The following is an 18,343-nucleotide window of genomic DNA, read 5'->3' as shown; positions in this document are numbered from 1 at the left end:
TTTCCCTGATTCCCAGCGGGCTTCAGTGCCATGGCCCTGTGCCAGCAGCACTTTTGGCTGGGGGTGCTGGTTCTTCCCTCATCCCCATCTCCAGCCCAGGCACCTTCCCTTTCATAGAATCACAGAATCAGCTGGGTCAGAAAAGACCTCTGAGATCATCGAGTCCAACCTCTGACCCAACACCACCTTGTCACCCAGCCCATGGCACTGATGCCTCATCCAGTCTGTCCTTAAACACCTTCAGGGACAGTGACTCCACCGCCTCCCTGGGCAGCCCATTCCAATGGCTGATCACTCTCTCTGGAAAGAATTTCTTCCTGATGTCCAACCTAAACCTCCCTTGGCACATCTCAAGGCTGTGCCCTCTTGTCCTACTGCTGGTTGCCTGGAAGAAGAGACCAACCCCTACCTGGCTCCCCCCTGCTGTCAGGGAGTTGCAGAGAGTGAGGAGGTCTCCCCTGAGCCTCCTCCTCTCCAGGCTGAGCCCCCCCAGCTCCCTCAGCCTCTCCTCACAGCACCTGTGCTCCAGTCCCTTAACCAGCTCTGTTGCCCTCCTTTGGACCTGCTCCAGCCCCTCCATGTCCTTCCTGAGCTGAGGGCCCACAACTGGACACAGCACTCCAGGGGTGGCCTCACCAGTGCTGAGTCCAGGGGCAGAATCACCTCCCTGGTCCTGCTGCCACACTGTTCCTGATCCAGGCCAGGATCCACTGGCCTTCCTGGCCACCTGGGCACACTGCTGGCTCATGTCCAGCTGCCATCAGTCAGGACCCCCAGGTCCCTTCCTGCCTGGCTGCTCTCCAGCCCCTCTGTCCCAGCCTGGAGCTGCAGGGGGTTGTTGTGGCCCAAGGGCAGGACCTGGCACTTGGCCTTGTTGAACCTCACACCGTTGGAATCAGCCCATGGATCCAGCCTGTCCAGGTCCCTCTGCAGAGCCCTCCTGCCTTCCAGCTGATGGACACTCCCCCCCCATCTTGGTGTCATCTGCAAATTTGCTAATGGTGGACTCAATCCCCTCATCCAGATCATCAGTAAGGATATTAAACAGGACTGGGTCTGACACTGATCCCTGGGGGACACTGCTAGTGACTGGACACCAACTGGGAGCTGGCCATCAACTTTTCTTTCCCTTTTTTTAATTTGGTGGGGAGGGAAATAAATGAGCCGGCGTCAAGTTGCTAGATGGGATCTGTAACCTGCCCGCTCTGGCACGCACAGGGAGGGATAGATTTCCACACACTGTTTGCACAGATGAAGTGAGTAAGTAGCTCCCCCCGTTTGTTTTCATAAGCTTTTAATTTCCTTTTTTTTAACTGATCTTCTCAGACTTAAGTGCTGTCACTCAGCTTCCCTTCACCATCCAGAAGCAACAATGCTTTGTAGCTTCTCTCCTCTTTTATCGCCAACTTAAAATCTACAGTCCCTTGTTATAATCTGAGGTGGAAGATTTAAAACTCCCAAACTGGACCAGCACTTAAATATATCAGCACCTTTACAAAACAAGAAAGAAGAAAGATAATGGTAGACAAATAAATACCCGAATCCAACAGTGTGAAAATACCCTGTCACAGCATAAAACTATTCCCTGTTCAACTAAAGACAATGTGGATACTATCCCTGAGGTAGCAGCCATCTCTGGTCAACTTGAGAGCTCCAAGAATAGGTTGTGCCCATTATGGGTTACCAAAAATTAAAAAAAAAAAATCAGCTTTTGGATATTTATTCCTTCCCATAATTTCATCTCACCACAGCCAGAAAATAAGAGGGTTTTTGGGATCAGCTGAGAGGGTTGAATTAGTGGAACTATTTGCCTGGAAAAATAATAAAGGATGAGATTCCTACCCCAAACGTGGGTGGTTGCCAGCAGTTTGCACTGGATCCAACACTTGCCCATTACCCAGCGGTTTTATCTCTGGGCAGCAGTTTGGATGAATCAAGGACAGGCTGTCCCTCAGGCTGAAACCAAACACAGGTTCTTTTTTGTTCTTTTTTTCCTTCTCATTTCACAGATTCAAGGCCAGACATACTCTAAGTGACACTTTCCCAAGTTTTTGGTTGTCACAGCTTTGTGTCCAGCCTGGCTCAGGCACTGATGTACAGCAAGAGGGGCTGTTATGTGTCACTTCTCCAGCTGAGAGGCACAAAGCCAGAATGTGCCATTTTGAGTGGTCTTTTTGCCCAGTTTTGTGCACTTGGATAAGTCAGGGAAGACCATGCCCTCCTGATGGATCACCAGACCAGCCCCAGCCCTTCGTGGGCCGAGTTGCCGCAACCATCTACATTACGTCCCAATGGTACGGATTGAAAAGAGTGGAAAAGAAACCCCAAAAAAGAGGAAAAGCTAGACTTCTAAAAAATAGTCTTTAAAGATTTACATCCATCTTCAACTGTCTCAAACCAACACAGAATCTGCATTAGTTTAAGCCACCACATTTCTGCATAATTAAAAAAAAAAACCAAAAGAAAAAGCTCTACTCTTGACACACTATCGTATTCCAACTAGTCAAATGGCACAGCATTTCCCTTTAATAAAAGGAAGTAGTGACAAATACTTGTTACTATTACAATATCACAATAATATGATATTAAATTAATAGCATGTTCACAGCTTCAGGAAGTCTGAGCTGAACGCTACTCTAGGTTTTGTGTTCACTTTGGCAACGGTACTTATTCAATGTGAACGGTGACGTTACACACACCAAAAAAAACAATAACAAGAAAAGCTGGGCTGGGGTGGGAGTGGGATGGCAGGAGAGGATCGGGTTGTCTTTGATATGAGGTTATAACTTGAACTGTTTGGTGTCTCCTCCTCCCTCCTGCCCTTTCCATCCTCCATCTCTTGTGATGGGCTGTGCTGTTGGACTCACATGGCGCTGTCCCCCCACAGTCCCTTCCCAGGCTGTCTCCAGGTCCAGCGTCACAAAAGGGAACATCCCCCCATGTCCTTGGGAGCAGGGATCGATGGGTCTGATGGCCCATCTAGCCTCTTTGGTGGGGTGGGGAGAGGCTGTTTGGGGGCTTAACGCCAAAGTTTAACCCTTCACATCTTTTTTGTCCTGCCTGATGTCAACAGGAAGAGGAATTATAATGGGAGGGGGCTAGGAACACCAAGCCTCAAGAGCTCCTTGCTCTCGAGGTTGGTGCCATTCAATCTGCTAGGGCCAAGGCAGATGATGTGGAAGGGCAGAGTCCTGCTCCCAGCTAACCCGGCCCAGCACAGGGAAGAGGCGTTTGCTCATCCTCCTGTGTGTGGTATTATTTGCACGGCCATGGGCAGCATCCCACTGCCAGCTGGGCAAGTGATGGGGATGTTTCTCACACAAGGGACTCTCCCACTGGTACCATTTAAAAAAATACAATTAATACCTTTTTTAAAACTTAAAACTCATTTCCTTTCCTGATTCCTTTCACTGTCCTTGCAGATACGGCAACATTTGATTTACCACCACTTACACAGAGAGTTCAAACCTTCACATTCGCCTGGATTGAACCAACCCACGTGGCAGGGAACAGGCACCGTCCCTGCCCCCATCTCACCCCACGGATGATGCCGGTCACACACCGACTCACGAGGCTGCACCACGCCAGGACAACCCAAACCCCACAGTGGCAGTTTGGTGGTTGATCCCTGGAGGGGACAAACCCTCTCTTTGGTGTCAGGAGCTCCTCTGCCCACCCTGGGCATCGGGAAGGGGCAGCTGCCGGCAGCCCCCAGCATCCTCCTCGCCTTGTCCTTCCCAGGGAACTGAGCCCTTTTTGGCTCCACTCATCCTTTGGATGTTCTCCTGTGGCTGGAAATGCGCTGGAAGAGCTGGGAGCAGCTCAGTAGCCTCTCAGGGGGTTCTGGAAGTACTGTCTCAGGGTTTGTTTGCCCGTGGGCGCTCCTACGGCAGGGTGGGCTTTGGGACTAGATGTTGACATCCAGGTTGCCACCCCCCAGGGGTGTGTTATGGTGCTTATGCTGGCACGTGCCATAAATCATCCTGCTGGGAATCAGCACAGTGACAAGGCAGGAAGGTGCCCTGGCTCCAATGCTGGCAGCTGAGCACTCCATCTCTATACACCCAAAATGGACTGAGGCAGCCACCACCAGCACCCAAATCAGCCCTGGGAGGGCAGCAATGCCAGGGAAAACCAGAGAGCACCACACTGCTTGTCTGTGACAGCCCCAACAATCTTTAAAGTAAAAAAACCACGACAGGAATCTCCAAAATCACACCGGAGCCCCTAAAAGTAAAGCTCATAACACTAGTGAAGCATCGCGCTTCCTGAGGGGCAGGGTGGGAGAGGCAGGAACTGGGGGAGAGGAGAGGACACACACACACAGACACACACACACAGACACTCACACTCACTCTCACACTCTCACACACGAGCTTCTCTCATGCTTGAGGTAGAACATTGCTTTCAAAGGTTTGGAAGTGCTTTACACGGGAACGACGACGACGAAGCCGCCGGGGCGGCAGGTACAGAGCGTGACTGCTGAGGTAGGACCATGCTTGTACTGACCAAGTGCTATGCTACTTGCTTTTTGAACACGAAGGAAGACGCAGGCATTTCTGCTTCCCAGAAGACATTCATTCCGGTTGAGGTAGGTTCTGAGTTCACTCGGGTTGTCTGTCCAAGTCTTTCAGTAGCCCTCAGGCATCCTTTGACACACACACTCTTTTTTTTTTATTTTTCTGCCCTTTTTTTTTCATATTATTTAGAGTCAATCAGCAAAAAAAGTATCCTGAGAAATAGCAAAAGTGTACAAAGTCATCAAATCCACGGAGAGACAGCCTTCCTGGGCCTCGATTTTTGGAGTCAAGTTAGAAGGATTTCTCCAAATCCAGTCTTCTGGAAATAAAAAATAGATCCAAAAAGTAGTCCTAAAGCTGCTGATCAGGAAAAAGTCTGGGATGCCAGGAGATGCTCCACCATATTCCCAGTCTGTCAGAGACGGGAGAGTTTGTCAAACTCTGCCAAGGAGTCTGTTACTTAGCAGCTGAGGGGAAAATTCATCGTGACCAGTCTCCACGAAGCCGTCATCGGAAGAAACACACCGAGAGGCTCGAAGGAGAGGTCAGAAAGATAAAACTTCACAGAGTTTCCAAAAGGCTGTATACATATATATATATTTATATATATATATAAAAATAAAGCAAAACAAAAAAATAACAATCAGACCGTAGAAATCTTCAATTGACCTGAGATTGACAACTCGTAAAGACATCACCAGCCGCGGGTTTGGTTTCTGGTAACTCCCACAAGAGGCTTCGAGTCTTGGCAGTTTTATCCTTCATTGGCGGGACCGTGGTCGGGAGCTGGAGCAGGGGGGCTGCTGCCACGGGAGGGTTTTGGGAGGGGGTCTGGCTGCTCCTCGATGATGCTGAACTCGTCCAGAGGGAGTGTGGAGATCTGGGTGTCGTCGTGGGGGGCCGGCGGGCTGTGAGCCGACTGAGGAGAGAGAAGGGGACAGTGCAGTGACAACGTCTGATGCGCTCAGCCATGCAGCCAGGTGAGCTCCCATCCCGCTGGACTTACCGTCATTCCCTTATCCTGCTGCTCCTGGGATGGGGATGCTGGGAATAACCTCTCCAGCTCGTTCATATCCAGCTGCTTTCCGTTCAAGTCCCGGTCGTCCCTGTCCCTGCGAGCGGCCCCGTTCAGGACGAGGCTTGCGGCGCTCCGCTGGCTCCTGGGGATCTGTGGGGTTGAGAGCTGCTCCTGCACGTTTTTGCACATCAGCAGCCTGAAAAATAAAGAGATGGAGCCTGAGGGTGAGAAAGATGGTTCCTCCCCCATTCCCTCCCCCAAGCCTGAGTCTGCCTTATCCCTATGCTACGTTCCTTCATCCTTCAATCCATCCTATAAAGTCCAGCATTGCACTGAGGGTGCGACACCCACATGGCATTAGGGACCATCACCTCTTTTGAGCAGTGACATGAGCATCCCTACCTTCCTCGGTACCCGAACATGAGGAAGAGGATGCAGAATATGATGCAGGTGACGCCGATGTGGATCCCGATGATGATGCCGGTCGTGGAGGTTTTATTGTTCTGCTCGTCCTTCATGCAATCACAGGGGGGATTCAATACTGCCAGAAAAAAGGGGGATTGGGGAGTCAGTGGTGTTTCTCTCCTATTGTTCCTCCAGCTTTTGGGGAGCCCAGAGCCAAAGCTGGAGCCTGGGCTGTGTGTATGGGAAGAGGAGATAAAGATGCAGAGCTGGCAGGGGGGTCACTGCCTGCTGAAGGAGCTTCCCTGCTCCTGGCACTCCAAGAAGACACTCAGAGCAAGCACAGGACTGGAATTCCATAGTGAGCCAGCCCCATTACCTGGCTGCTGTCATTAGACACAATTAATGAACAGAAAAGACTCTGATGTTAATTTTTGCCATCCCCTGTGCCCAAGGTGGGAGATGAGAGGTGGTGACCATGCCAGAGCAGGCTGAGACCTGATGGAAAGCAATGAGCAGGCAGATGCCAGTGAGATTAGTATTTACTCCAATACAGACAGAGGAGTTATAACTATCTCTTGAAGATATTCCCACTGGAAGGCTTAAAAGGCTTCCAAGAGCAGCAGGATGTTTTTTACACATAGATGAATATGAAAGGTGTGATCAGTTAAGAGATTCCCTCTAGAGGTTTCCCCTCTGCTGCCACATAAAGCAGCACTTGTGCTCTGCATCCGTTCCCCATTCCAAAGCCACGTGCCCTCCCTTTTGACTAGTGAAGGTCAAAACATCCAGGAGAGCTCCAGGAGAGTGGAGATGCTCAGTGCATCACATCTCACCTGAGGATGGCAGCTCTTAGCCTAGGCATGGGGGCTTGTTCATGTTCATGGCTTCGCCTCTAGCTCAAGCTTATGGGACAAAACTGGCAATTACAGGAACATTGGGTTAGTTTTATCCCCAAAAGTCATCAGGTTGGACTGGCCAATGGGGATGGTACAAGCCACATGGTCAGGAAGCCACCCCAGGGCCAGCACCAGGTGGTCCCAGCCCTGCAGGGTTTTGCTTCAGCACTACTTGTGATGCTGAAAATAAACGAGTGGCTAAAGGTGAGAGCCACAGGGGTCTGGGGGATGTGTCTGGCCTCACCACCTTCCTGCAGAGCAGTTTCCCAAACCACCACCAAGACCCACATCCTGCCTCACCTGTCCTCTCCACGGTTTCCCTCAGGGACACGAAGCGGACAGTGGAGTCTCCGTCCCCGTGCTGGTTGTAGGCGAGGAGCTTGACCTCGTACACCACCGACGCGTCTGCCGGGGGAGACACAAGGACAGTCCAGGTGTCACCACGAGTGAGGCTTGTTTGGGAAACGAACATCTTACCAAATACACACAGGATGCTGCAAAGAACTACCTGTTCATGGGAAAGCATTCCAAAACCTGGGGGAGAGCTCCTGCATTTCTCATTTAGTGGTTGGGCAACACATGCCAGCTCTCTCCTGCTGTTTAGGACAGACCCTCCCGGGGCGGGAACACGGAACAGGGTGTCACCATACTCACCCAGGTGGGTAATGTTGTAGGCTGTGACGTTGCTGGCCAGTAGCACTGGGCCTGTGTACTGGGCCAGGTGGACCTTGCGGTAGTACAGCTTGAAGCCTTCGTGCTGGCCCAGTTTGATGGAGGGCTCCCACGTCGCCTGCACGGCGGTGCTGTTAATGACTTTAATAAAGAGGGATGGCATGGCTGGGACTGAAACAGAGAGAGAAAGACAGTGGGTTGCATGTGCTTTTCAGTCTGCATAATGAGAAATTCCCCAGCAGCCTTTCCCTGCGGTCACTGCGCCAAAGAATGTGCCAGCTGAGACTGAGAAAAATCAGAGCACACCAGAATCTGGTTTAACAGTTTTGAACTTCTTCATGGAGCTGAAGGAGTTTCCAAGGGTTTCCTCTGCTCAGACCAGCAAGCAGAAGCTACTTTTACACTTCAGTTGCAATCTGATGCTCGGCCCAGTCGGGTCAAGGCAGGAATGCAGCAACTTTGGCAAGGCGTTCTCAAATTCCACTTTTTTGCCCTCACCCTGAGGCAAGAACCTTTCACAGTGATTAATCCCCCAGGGAGGAAGGAACCAGAAGGGATGGAGCTGGAGACATCCATCTTATAAGCGTGCCAGGTACCTGCACTGGCTTGCAGGGTGCAGGGGGCTTGCTCTCCCCATCGGCTTTAGGACAGAGGTTTGTGATTCTGTGCTGGGGATTCAAGAGAGAACAGGGTCATCTTCATCAACAGCCCTAAACACCTGAGCAGCCTGAGATCCCTGCGCAGCTGGGGATGGCTTGTTTTGGGAGGCAGGCACTTACCTGGCCTTAGGGGTGCATGGGGGGTTAGCTGGGAGGATGTCCCTGCTGCTGCACCTGATTCAAAGTCCACCAGGACACCTTTTGCTCTGCTCAGTACCCCAAAACCCTGCCCTGGTTCTTGGGGTGTGCTGTAGAGGGGGACAGGTCATTCCTTCCCCAGGTCCCCAAAAAGCTGCCCAGCCCCACCCCATCAGCCTGGGCCGAGAGGCAAAGGTTTGCAAACCAAAGCCAATTTCCTTAGGATGCAGATATATCTGGGTTTTCCAAAGCTGGTTCTGCACCAAGCCCTGCCCCGAGCCTTCTGCAGCACTAGGGCACAGACCCACGCTTCCCCCACCCTCCATTTCTCCTATACTGATCACACCAACACCAAGATGTGTCTCAGCAGGGTATTTTGGACATTTCACCAATGATTTTTTTTACCCTCATTTCCACAAAACATCCTCAGGCCAAACGCTCCCATCACCTCCCCAGCCTTTGGCACCATCCAGAAGGTGCAAAGCACCAGGTGCTGCAGGCTCTGCCCTGCCCAGGGCTCTGCTCCAGCACCAGGAGGGAAAAGGGTTTTTGTGCACCAGGCAGTGAGCCTGGCTACATCCCACAGCAGAACTATCCAGCAGAACAGCCCTGCTTCTCCAGCAGCCTCCAGGCTTTGAGGCAGAGCTATTTTTCCAATTCCACATGATTACAAGCTCAGCAGTTCCCAACTGTAAGGATTGCTGGGATTGCACTGGACTGAAGCTGCTTTCTGGCTTGATTTTCCCCAAATGGTCTCTAAGGACAAGCAAACCCAGCCCTTGGCAGAGAGTTCAGCACGACCATTAGTGAGCGATGGTGAAGAGCAGATGGAACGTGGCCGTGTCAATCTGAGACTGATGAGAGCTAAAAAGGGCATTTCCTCAATTTACTGGTAAAAGTAAAACTGCACAGCACAACCATTTGCCTTTTCCCAGGCACTGAGAGCTCAAGTTTTTCCACAAGGAGATTTAAAGGAAGGACATCTCTCCAGGTGAGCAGGAGGATCTGCACAACCCTCTCTCTTCCCAAAGTGATGCCCCACTTCAGGCTGCAGGGGCTTTGCCTGATGCCCTCCAAATAAGCACACGGAGATAAAAAAGTCCCTGCTGACTGCTGAGCATCTCCACGTGGATTCTGGAGGAAAGACCCAGTATCCTGGGTCAGGTTAATGAGATCCCATCCTGCCTGAGAGTTGCCAATGGAAAAAAAATGGGCTGAAGTACTTCTTCTTGCTAGGATTTATTCTGAGGTCCATTTCATTGCTGGGAAGGCTGAACTTAGCAATTCCTGGGTGCAAAACACAGAGTAAATTCTATTTATACCAGAAGGTACCATTCCTCCCGAGGCTGAGAATTTTTGCAATCCAATTAAATGCTCCTTTTTTCTCGTTCTCCCAATTCCCTCTAGGGCAAAATCCCCGCTCTGAGAAGTTAGACTCTTGCTTAAAGCATCATTTTCCAAACCACGGGTGAAAACACCACAGAAAGGGAAATTATCATATTATCCCATGGACAAAGAAACACTGATGTGGGCCATCCTGATTTGCGAAGAGTTGGCTTTATTTTACGGTTGCAGAGCCTTACATTTAATAAAAACCACAAGAATATCTCTCCTTCAAAGTATGAAATATATCGTATTTATTCAAACTTTGAGTATATATATATATATATGTATAATACTGATTATAGGTAGATGCACTTGCAGAATGCACGTGCTGTTTATAATGTGATTACACAAATAAGTGTATACAATGGAGTATATCTGTGTGTGTGTAAATATAGGTACACACACCAGCAGATAGGTGCTTCACAGAAGTATATATAAGACATAATATGGAGCTACTATAAGTGAGGCATCTCCCTCATGCTAAGGGCTGGGATACTTGTTTTCCTCTTCCGTGCTGTTTGGAATTTTCCCCAGGTCATTTCAACTTTCTTCTTGAAGGCGTCTTTAGCCGAAGATGACTAAAGGAACAGTCTTCATCCTAGAGAAATGTCAAAAAGTCCTGGAGAAAACCCTAAAAAGCATTAAAAGACAAGAACAAGGAGTGTGTGCTGCTTAATGAAGCGGAGAGCGTTTGAGGTTTAAAATACCACAGCATTTGTGAAACGGCGTAAAGGAGAACGACAGGGAGGAGGCAGGAGGACCTTCCCAGTGAGTGAAGTTTCTGGAGGACAAGGTTCACTTGGGTTGTTTCTCTACAGTGTCATCCCTTCTACTTTCCATCCAGAATTAGCACTGGCACACAGGAAGGAGCATCTAGAAAGCATTGGAGGCTTCAGCCAAGCGTGCTCTCAGCGTATTGCTACCCCTGAAAAGCTGATGGCCCCAAGCCAAAAGCAGCCCTGCTCCTCAGTATTTCTCAGGAAGATTTCATATTCCTACTCTAGACAATACCAGTTGAACACATTCACTCAAACCAGTCTCCAGTTGGCAGCATCCCTGCTGGCCACTCCAACAAGTGCTATCCGGGCTCCACCGAGCCACCCCTGGCTGCCAGATCCACCCATCCCTGGCTGCCAGTACAGCATGTCTTGGAAAACCCATCCCTTTCTGAGGTTGTCAGCACAGATCCAGGGGCTCCTCAAGCCCAGCAGGGTCACAGCTGTCCTGTGCACCTTGGGACGGCACAGGGTGAAACATCTTGGCTGTGAGAAGAGGCAAATCTGCAGCGAAACCTTAACCTGGTGACAAAAGCCACCAGATCCTGGCTCTCTGACTGACTCTCTCCTCTGTGAGCAGAAGGCAACAGGTACCCAAGTGAAGAAATGTGAGCAAATGAAGCCAACTGAGGCATTTAAATCTCTTTTTACCTTCCTACAAGTCAAACACAGGCTGGGGTTGAGTGATCTGAACCAAGGCAGCTTGTCCCTCCTGATCAGAGAGCTAATTGCTGAAGCTTCATTACACAGGACAAGCCCTTTTTAAAGGACAGCAAAGCAGGACAGTCATGCCTTGAAAGTTCAGAGAGCCAGGAAATTTATGATCCCATTACCAGATCCCTAACTATTTCTCTTGTGATTGAAGGTAATCATGACAAAAAGTCCTTTCTCCCTTGACCCAGACTTCTGCAGAGCCACCAAGTTCTATGGAGCATGGCTGGCTTGTAGCTCCTGTGACTGAACTCAGAGCCCCGGGTCAAGGAGTTTCAAGCTTTGCCTTAGTGCATCCTTCTGCCTTTAAATTGGAAGGAAAAACAAACTCCAAGGGTGACTGATTCCCTGCAGAGTACCAAGGAAAATAAACTTGCAGGGCAACAACCCAGCAGGGCGAGGATTTATTGGTGGTGCTGCTTAAATTCTGTAATAAATATCTGCAAGGGCTCAGAGCAGAATGAGAACTGGATCCCCCACCTGGAAGTCAACACACTCTTTCATTTGATCCTAAATAACATCCTCACACCCAAGGCCCTCTGCACTGCAAAGTCATAATTCCTGAGCACTCATGAGAATGATGTTCTTAAGAAATTAGTCTCCATGTGAGACAAGCCAGGATTCAGAGGGGCTGGAGAGGCAGATGAGTCTCTAGGAAAACGTTCCTAAAATGCCAGCTGACAGATCACACTGGGGCTGTGGTTTCTGTGTGCAAGAGTCCTGCATTAGAGCACCCACTTTCTTACTGGGGAAGCTAACTGGTGGCCAAGTCAGCCAAAAAGCCTTGGAGGTCACCCTAATGTCCCACTGAAACAGAAGGCTGTTACAAGGCAGGTGTTTGTAGGTCAGGACAGCTCAGCTCTAGTGTGAATTGTTCAGAGTAGAGTGAAAAATAATCAAACCTTAAAAAGTGTATCACCTATCAAGTAAGAGCTGTGAGTACCAGAACTGCTGGAAGATGCTGCTTGAGCAGGAAATTTGCATTTAGCAAGGAGTTTAGGAACAGCCCAGAGCAGCTGCAATGCAGAGACCAGGCAGGTTTGCACTCACCCCCTGCTACAACATCAGCTGTGAGAGGCGATGCTGCGCTTTAATCAGTCAACCCCCCTGTAACGATACAAGTGAGTTTTACACAGTATCCCAGAGAGTGAGGAAGAGCGGAAACAAGGAGCTTCACCACCCCAGGCTGTGTGCCAAAGCGCTCCGGGTGGTGTCAGGGTGCCCGCGCGGTGGTTACGCACAGCGGGTGTCAGCATCTGATGGTCCAAGCGCAAAGCGTTCCTTACCTTCCCCCAGCGTGCTCACCACCGTGACTTCTGAGGCTTTGCTGGCACCCCGGGAGGTGTAAGCCTTTATATAAAAGCTGTAGCTGGTCGAGGGCTCCAAATCAGTCACCAGCTGCTGGAAGGTGCTCTTGCTAACAGCCTCCTGGTACTCCATCTCGACGGGATCTGAAAGGCAAAGGGACAGAGAACAGAGCGGCGTCAGGCTTTGCCAGAGGTGAAGAGACTGAACAGATCTTGCAAGTGGTAATTGTGGTCCCTGGGGGGACATGCACCTGCCCACACACTTTTCTGCTTACATTTCAAGTCCGGGTTGGATGGGGCTTGGATCAACCCGGTCTAGTGGAAGGTGTCCCTGCCCATGGCAGGGCATTGGAACTGGATGATCTTTAAGTCCCTTCCAAACCATTCTATGATTCCCTGATTCAATAATTTCTGTGTGCTTTGCCAGAGACCTACATGGGCAGCAAGATTTGACTACATGGCTTCACCCTCTCCATGTTTTTGGTATTTACAGAAGCACTACAGCCTCATCTCCATCCTTCAGAAACAGGGAGGTGATGGAGGACACGGATAGCAGCACAGACTCCCTGGTTTTACCTAGTGGGTAAATCAAGGGAAGGCTGGGGACGCTCTGGGCAGCGGGTGCAGCCCCGTACCTGCGGCTTTCCGAATGTGCAGCACGTAGCCGATGATCTCCTTGTGTCTGTCAGGGGCTTTCTCCAGGACACCTGGATGGTGGGTGGCAGAGACAAGTCTCGCCCTGACGGCCTGTGGGGGGCTGGGCAGCCCGTCGGCCCAGAGCACGGTGAGGCGGGCGCTGGCCTGCGTGGAGCCCGCGCTGTTCTCCGCCAGGCACTGGTAGATGGCCTCGTCCGTCTGGTTGATCCCGTAGATGGACAGAGTGCTGTGGGGGGACACCAGAGGGACAAGCATCTCACTGACTGCTCTGCAGCACATCCCTGCAGCCACACCACGGCATCCACGCTGGTTCCAATGGCAGGGCACCCCCCAGCCTCTGCTTCCACAGAAAGCTCCCAGGAAGCTGTGGGCTGGTTATTTTGGGGAAGGAAAAGCCCAGGAGGTGGATGTGTCATTCCCTGGAACCCATGACTGGGCAGATTTTCTCAGCCTGCAGATACTGTGGTTCAAGTACAGCCAGATGTGGATATCCCACAGGGTGGGATGGGAACAGCAGGATCTGAAGCCCTGGATTCAGGAGGATCCCAGCCACACCACAGAGATGACTCTCTGGCAAGGGACCCTGAGACTAGCTCAGTTGGTTACAGCCTGCTGCTAATAATGCCAAGGTTGTGGGTTCAATCCCTGTATGGGCCATTCACTTCAGAGTTGGACTTGAAGATCCTCATGGGTCCCTTCCAACTCAGAACATTCTGAGATTCTGGGAAGTGCATCCACACACCCAAATCAGCTTTAACTGGCTTAGTTCCAGTACACACCAGTGAGACCCATCCAGGCACTGCACATGGTTCCTAAGCCAAGTTTAATCAAATGCAGCCAGAAAGCCCTCTGGTGATGCTCTAATTGCATTATAGCACATTAGAGCTGTCTTAGGGTAACACTGGGATTAGCTGACTTATCCAACAGGGTTACAGACTCAGCTCTGGCTTCTGCACTTCCAGAAACACTATCACCACGAGCCAAACCCCAAAGCTTACCAGAAAATCACAGGTTTTGTCTGCAAGGCCTCTGAGCGTGTTTTTGATGCTGGTGCATCAAAGCTTGCTCCCTCCCAGTGAAACAACCAGAACAGTTATGCCAGCCTGCTTTTGGGTGCCTCCACATCAGGCTTAGATGCCGTTTTCACTGTCCAAGGTAAAGACAGGCACTGGCTACACTGGTGGAAAACATTCCTAAAGGACGGGGGAAAACCAGCCGTTTACCAGCCTCCCAAACAAGTGCCTTCCTGAGCACGGTGCCCACCTCTGCACCACCTCCAGCAGAGGTGTTTAGTGGCTTGATGGGCACAGGGACAACCAGAGTCCTTGTACACGTGGCCGCATGAGCTGGAGGCCCTTCCTGCACTGTGTGACTCTAGCAATGGCTGTGGAAAACCAGAGCAAGTTCAAGACCAGCTCAAGGGTTGCACCACCAGCAAATACTGACTCAGAAAGAGTTGTGTGACAGATTAGCTCTGTCTTGTCATTGAACGTGCAAAGCAGCTTTTCTTAATAACATCTGTTCACAAACAGGGATCTATCAGTGAAAGCTCTGCTCAGAACTAAGCCAGGAACAACGTGATCCAGTCCTGGAGGTCTCTTCCAACCTTAATGATTCTATGAGTCTAAGACCTGCAACTATCTATCTATCAGACACGAGGCCACTTAAATAAATAAATAAATACCCAGTGTCTCTCCCTTCCAAGACATGGGGTGGGGAATGTCACACCGTCTCCAGTTCCAAGCTGGAACTGGAAAGGCAGCCTTTGACATTGAAGATGTTTTTACCCAACCCCGAGGCAGCAGCTCAGGTTGTGATAAAATATGCTTACAATGCCCTTAAGTCACCCATATGTGCCCCACTCTGGATTAATCCCTGTTTCTGCATCCATATTTCCAGTCCTGTCCAATTCCTTTGCACTGTGGTTTACTTCTGGTTCCACATGAATGCTTCGGAGACCACAAGGCCTCCAAGCTCCAGCATTATCTTCTTGGTTTAGGTCAAAGCTCACATGAGCTTTTTGCTGTTTTTCTGTAAGAAATGACCCAAAACTAACCAAATCCACACCCACTGCTTGCTTCTAGGGAGAAATAAATTACTTTCTTCTCCTGCAGTGAATTCCAGGTGGACGTGGGACTTGGCTGCACAGAAGTAAATCCCAAGCATTCCTGCTGATGCAAGGAGCACTTCATGGCTTTTTGGGAATCATAATCAAAGTTGCCTTTTATGTAAATGAAAAATTGAACATTGGAAGTGGAGATGATAAATAACCTGCCACTGCCTGCCTGTATGTCAGAACAAATGCTTCTTCTAATTGCAGCAAAATATTGGCCTTCCTGTATTAAAATTTATTATTGCTGTTGATTTAATATTCTTATTTCTGCCTTGCAAATTATCGAGGGCCATGGTGAGTGAGCAAATGTTTAACAGTCATCTATTTATGTCCTGTGCCTTTGTTTCCTTGGAAACATTGTAAATGGAATATCAAATGTGATGGTTTCAGCTGATATGGTGATTTTCGAGAATCAGCCCTAAGCTCCTCTCATAGCCACGGGCTCAACGTATCTGATTAAATGGAAGGAGAAAGGCAGAGCTGGGAGGGGGTGCAGGGAGGAAGGACCCGATGTGTGGCTCAGCTGTGTCAACAAGGGCTGACTCCTTCGAGGACAGATGGCAGAAGGCAGGATTACGCCATCCCAGAGCTGCACTCCCAGCCCTGCACAAAGCAGATGTGTGGAAGGAGCAGCAGCACTTCCCTCTGCCCCGTCAGTGCAGGGATTATTTCCATGTGGCTGCTGCGCATCTGGGCACCCAGGAGTGGCCAGGCCGGGCTGGCACACGAGTCAAGAGCAGCCCTCAGCTTCCCAGGCACAAAGCAGCCCTGGAATAAGGAGTTTTTAGGCTCTGCTGCCTCCAAGTGTATTTAATTTCTTTTACGTGGGGAGAAGAAAAGACGCAGAGGAGGGAAGAGGCTGGAAAGCAGTGCAAGGAACCCGATGACAATGGTGCGATTCTGAGGCCAAAGATTTCTCTCTCCTGGGAGGATTGGGGAGTGAGCAAAGCTCTTCACACATGACACAGATGATGTGCAGGATGCCAGTGGTCCTGGGAAGGACAACACTTGGCCACTGGGACCCAGAGCTGAGCAGAGCCTCTGTCATGCACAGTCGAGTCAGAAGGAATAAATAAAACATTCTATGCAAAGCTGACATGGCAGGTAGCTGGAAACTTGCTTCAGGCTTCAAAAAGGTCATTTTCATTGAGATTTACTCAGCTGTGTTTGGATGAGCTGTGAAATGAGAGTCTTGGCCACCTGGAGCCCACATTACCTGGAATGATGTACAGGCAAGGGGGCAGTAACACAGCTGGATTTTTGGCTATGCGAGTGTGGAGAAATTGGTGAGCAGAATGCCCAGCATCTAAACATCATCTTTGTAAGAAAAAGGGTTTTCTCTCTCTGTGGGACCCTCTGGCACCCACGGGCAGACCTCCAAAGGAGGCTTCCTGCAAGCCCAGGCGTGACCTCGGAAACTGGCAGCTGCCCTGAGGAGGGCAGGGGCTGGCAGTGAGTTAGATGAACCCCAGCATCATCCCAGCTGATATCTGTGCATCCATTTCCACCTCAGCTACAGCCAAATTCTCCCTGCCTTCACCCACTGCATCACCTCCCAGGATGTGGAGGATGAGGTGCAGCAGGGCCAGTGCTCAGTACCAGGTTTCGCTGCTTTTTGTCTTTTTCTTTTTTTTTTTTAAGGAAGCTCAAACAAAAGGAAAATATGTAGTTGCCGCGTGAGGAGGTGCAGAGCGTCTCTGTGAGTCAACCATCTGAAATATGCAGTGTCCTTTTATTTCTTCCCGTCAACAGGAAAAAAGATCTGTCACTCTGGGACATCTGCTGCGGGAAAACTTTCCCGCGAGTGCCAGACTGGCAGCGCCGTGAGCACGTCAGACGAGGCGAGATGCCAGAAGGCTTTCTGCTGGTCACCAGAGCTGCTCGGCGAGCCCAGGGCTCCATCACATCCCCGCACAATGCCCTGACAGGCATTGATGGAAGTGGGGAGAGGAGCCGCTGCAGATTCACACCCGGCTGAGCTGAAACGAGAGGCCTCCGCTGCTCCAAAGCCGCGGTATTCCCAAGCTGTCTTCCCAGCTCATAGGCAATCAGGATGACTGATCTGGCTCGGGTCAGGGGTCCAGGCCGGTGACCGGAGATTGGCTTTCCAAAGGCTCCTCTGAAAAAGTCTGTGAGCTGAAGGAAGCCTCTCCATCGATTCAGCAGCACAAAGAAGAGGGGCCCATCTGGAAGGGCATCGGCCTGTGCACGCACAGGCACAAAGGAGGGAGTGTGGTGAAATTAATGCAGAGCACAGGCTGTGGCCAGCAGGGACAGCGGTTTAAGTGCCAGCACCTACAGAAAGCCACCAGTGCCACACTGGGATGCCCCATCCCTGCTCTGTTTGTTATGGACTGTGTTGTGCCGTACTGCACTGGATGATCCATCCCTGGGCTGCCAGCTGGGGGGAAAGGAGCCTTTGCCCTCCGCTGTGCTGGCTCTTGGCAGCTTTGCAGAAATGCCCTGTATTCTGAAGATTCCCTCATACAGGCTGAGAATAAGATGCAAACCTTGAAGAGTGACACTCAGCAGCTCAGAGGGACACTTTATATCACCCCCAGTCCTTCAGAAGCATGTCCTTTCACATCCAGAAATTAAATATCACATAGGGCATCCTAGGTGAAATTGGGTCGGGTTATGCAGGAGAAGGAACTCTTTCCAACTGGTTTATATTCAGCAGGTACTGCAGCCCCCTGGCCAGGATCACAGCCCGATTCTGCCGTTACAGACTCACCCAAGCACAGCTTCTGGAGGGGTGTTGCTGGTCCCAGCCACTCACTCTGTTTTCATCAACCAGAGAGTGCAATCTCAGACTTAACTGAATCCTTTCCCAGGGAGGGAACAGAAAAGTCCTCTGCAGGACCATGGGGAAGCACAAAACACCTCAGGATCACACTGATGCCCTACTGCTTAGCGAGGCTTTGGATGCTCGTGCAGAGACTCCTTGCAAAGGCCATTTCCATATGTCTTCCAAAGTCAAACCCATAAATTATTCTTAAATAAGGAGCAGCTGGTTCACATCCCAGTCCTCCACATACTTATTTGTCATGGGAACTGAAATATGATTTGCTATATGGTACCCTTC

General features: G+C 50.4%; 1 protein-coding gene and 1 long non-coding RNA gene across 2 annotated transcripts in view; one reads left to right on the top strand and one right to left on the bottom strand.

The window, feature by feature from the left end:
• Positions 1-4,059, top strand: part of LOC108639111 — a 29,893-nt gene extending 25,834 nt beyond the window's left edge. Inside the window, exon 3 of the long non-coding RNA XR_001920283.2 lies at positions 3,423-4,059. This is a non-coding gene — a long non-coding RNA (uncharacterized LOC108639111). The remainder of the gene's footprint in view (positions 1-3,422) is intronic.
• A 679-nt stretch (positions 4,060-4,738) lies between these two features.
• The window catches only part of IGDCC3 (immunoglobulin superfamily DCC subclass member 3), a 97,348-nt gene continuing 83,743 nt past the window's right edge, over positions 4,739-18,343 (bottom strand). The window contains 7 exon segments of the mRNA XM_018069837.3: positions 4,739-5,439; positions 5,527-5,734; positions 5,941-6,079; positions 7,140-7,244; positions 7,494-7,682; positions 12,468-12,632; positions 13,124-13,371. Coding sequence (XP_017925326.3) covers positions 5,275-5,439; positions 5,527-5,734; positions 5,941-6,079; positions 7,140-7,244; positions 7,494-7,682; positions 12,468-12,632; positions 13,124-13,371 — 1,219 coding nt within the window. The 3' untranslated portion in view covers positions 4,739-5,274.

The sequence above is a fragment of the Manacus vitellinus genome, unplaced genomic scaffold (assembly GCF_001715985.3).
Source record: "Manacus vitellinus isolate BGI_N305 unplaced genomic scaffold, ASM171598v3 scaffold_16_pilon, whole genome shotgun sequence".
NCBI lineage: Eukaryota > Metazoa > Chordata > Aves > Passeriformes > Pipridae > Manacus > Manacus vitellinus.
Note: the sequence above shows the minus strand (reverse complement) of the source record. Positions and strands in the feature narration are given on the sequence as shown.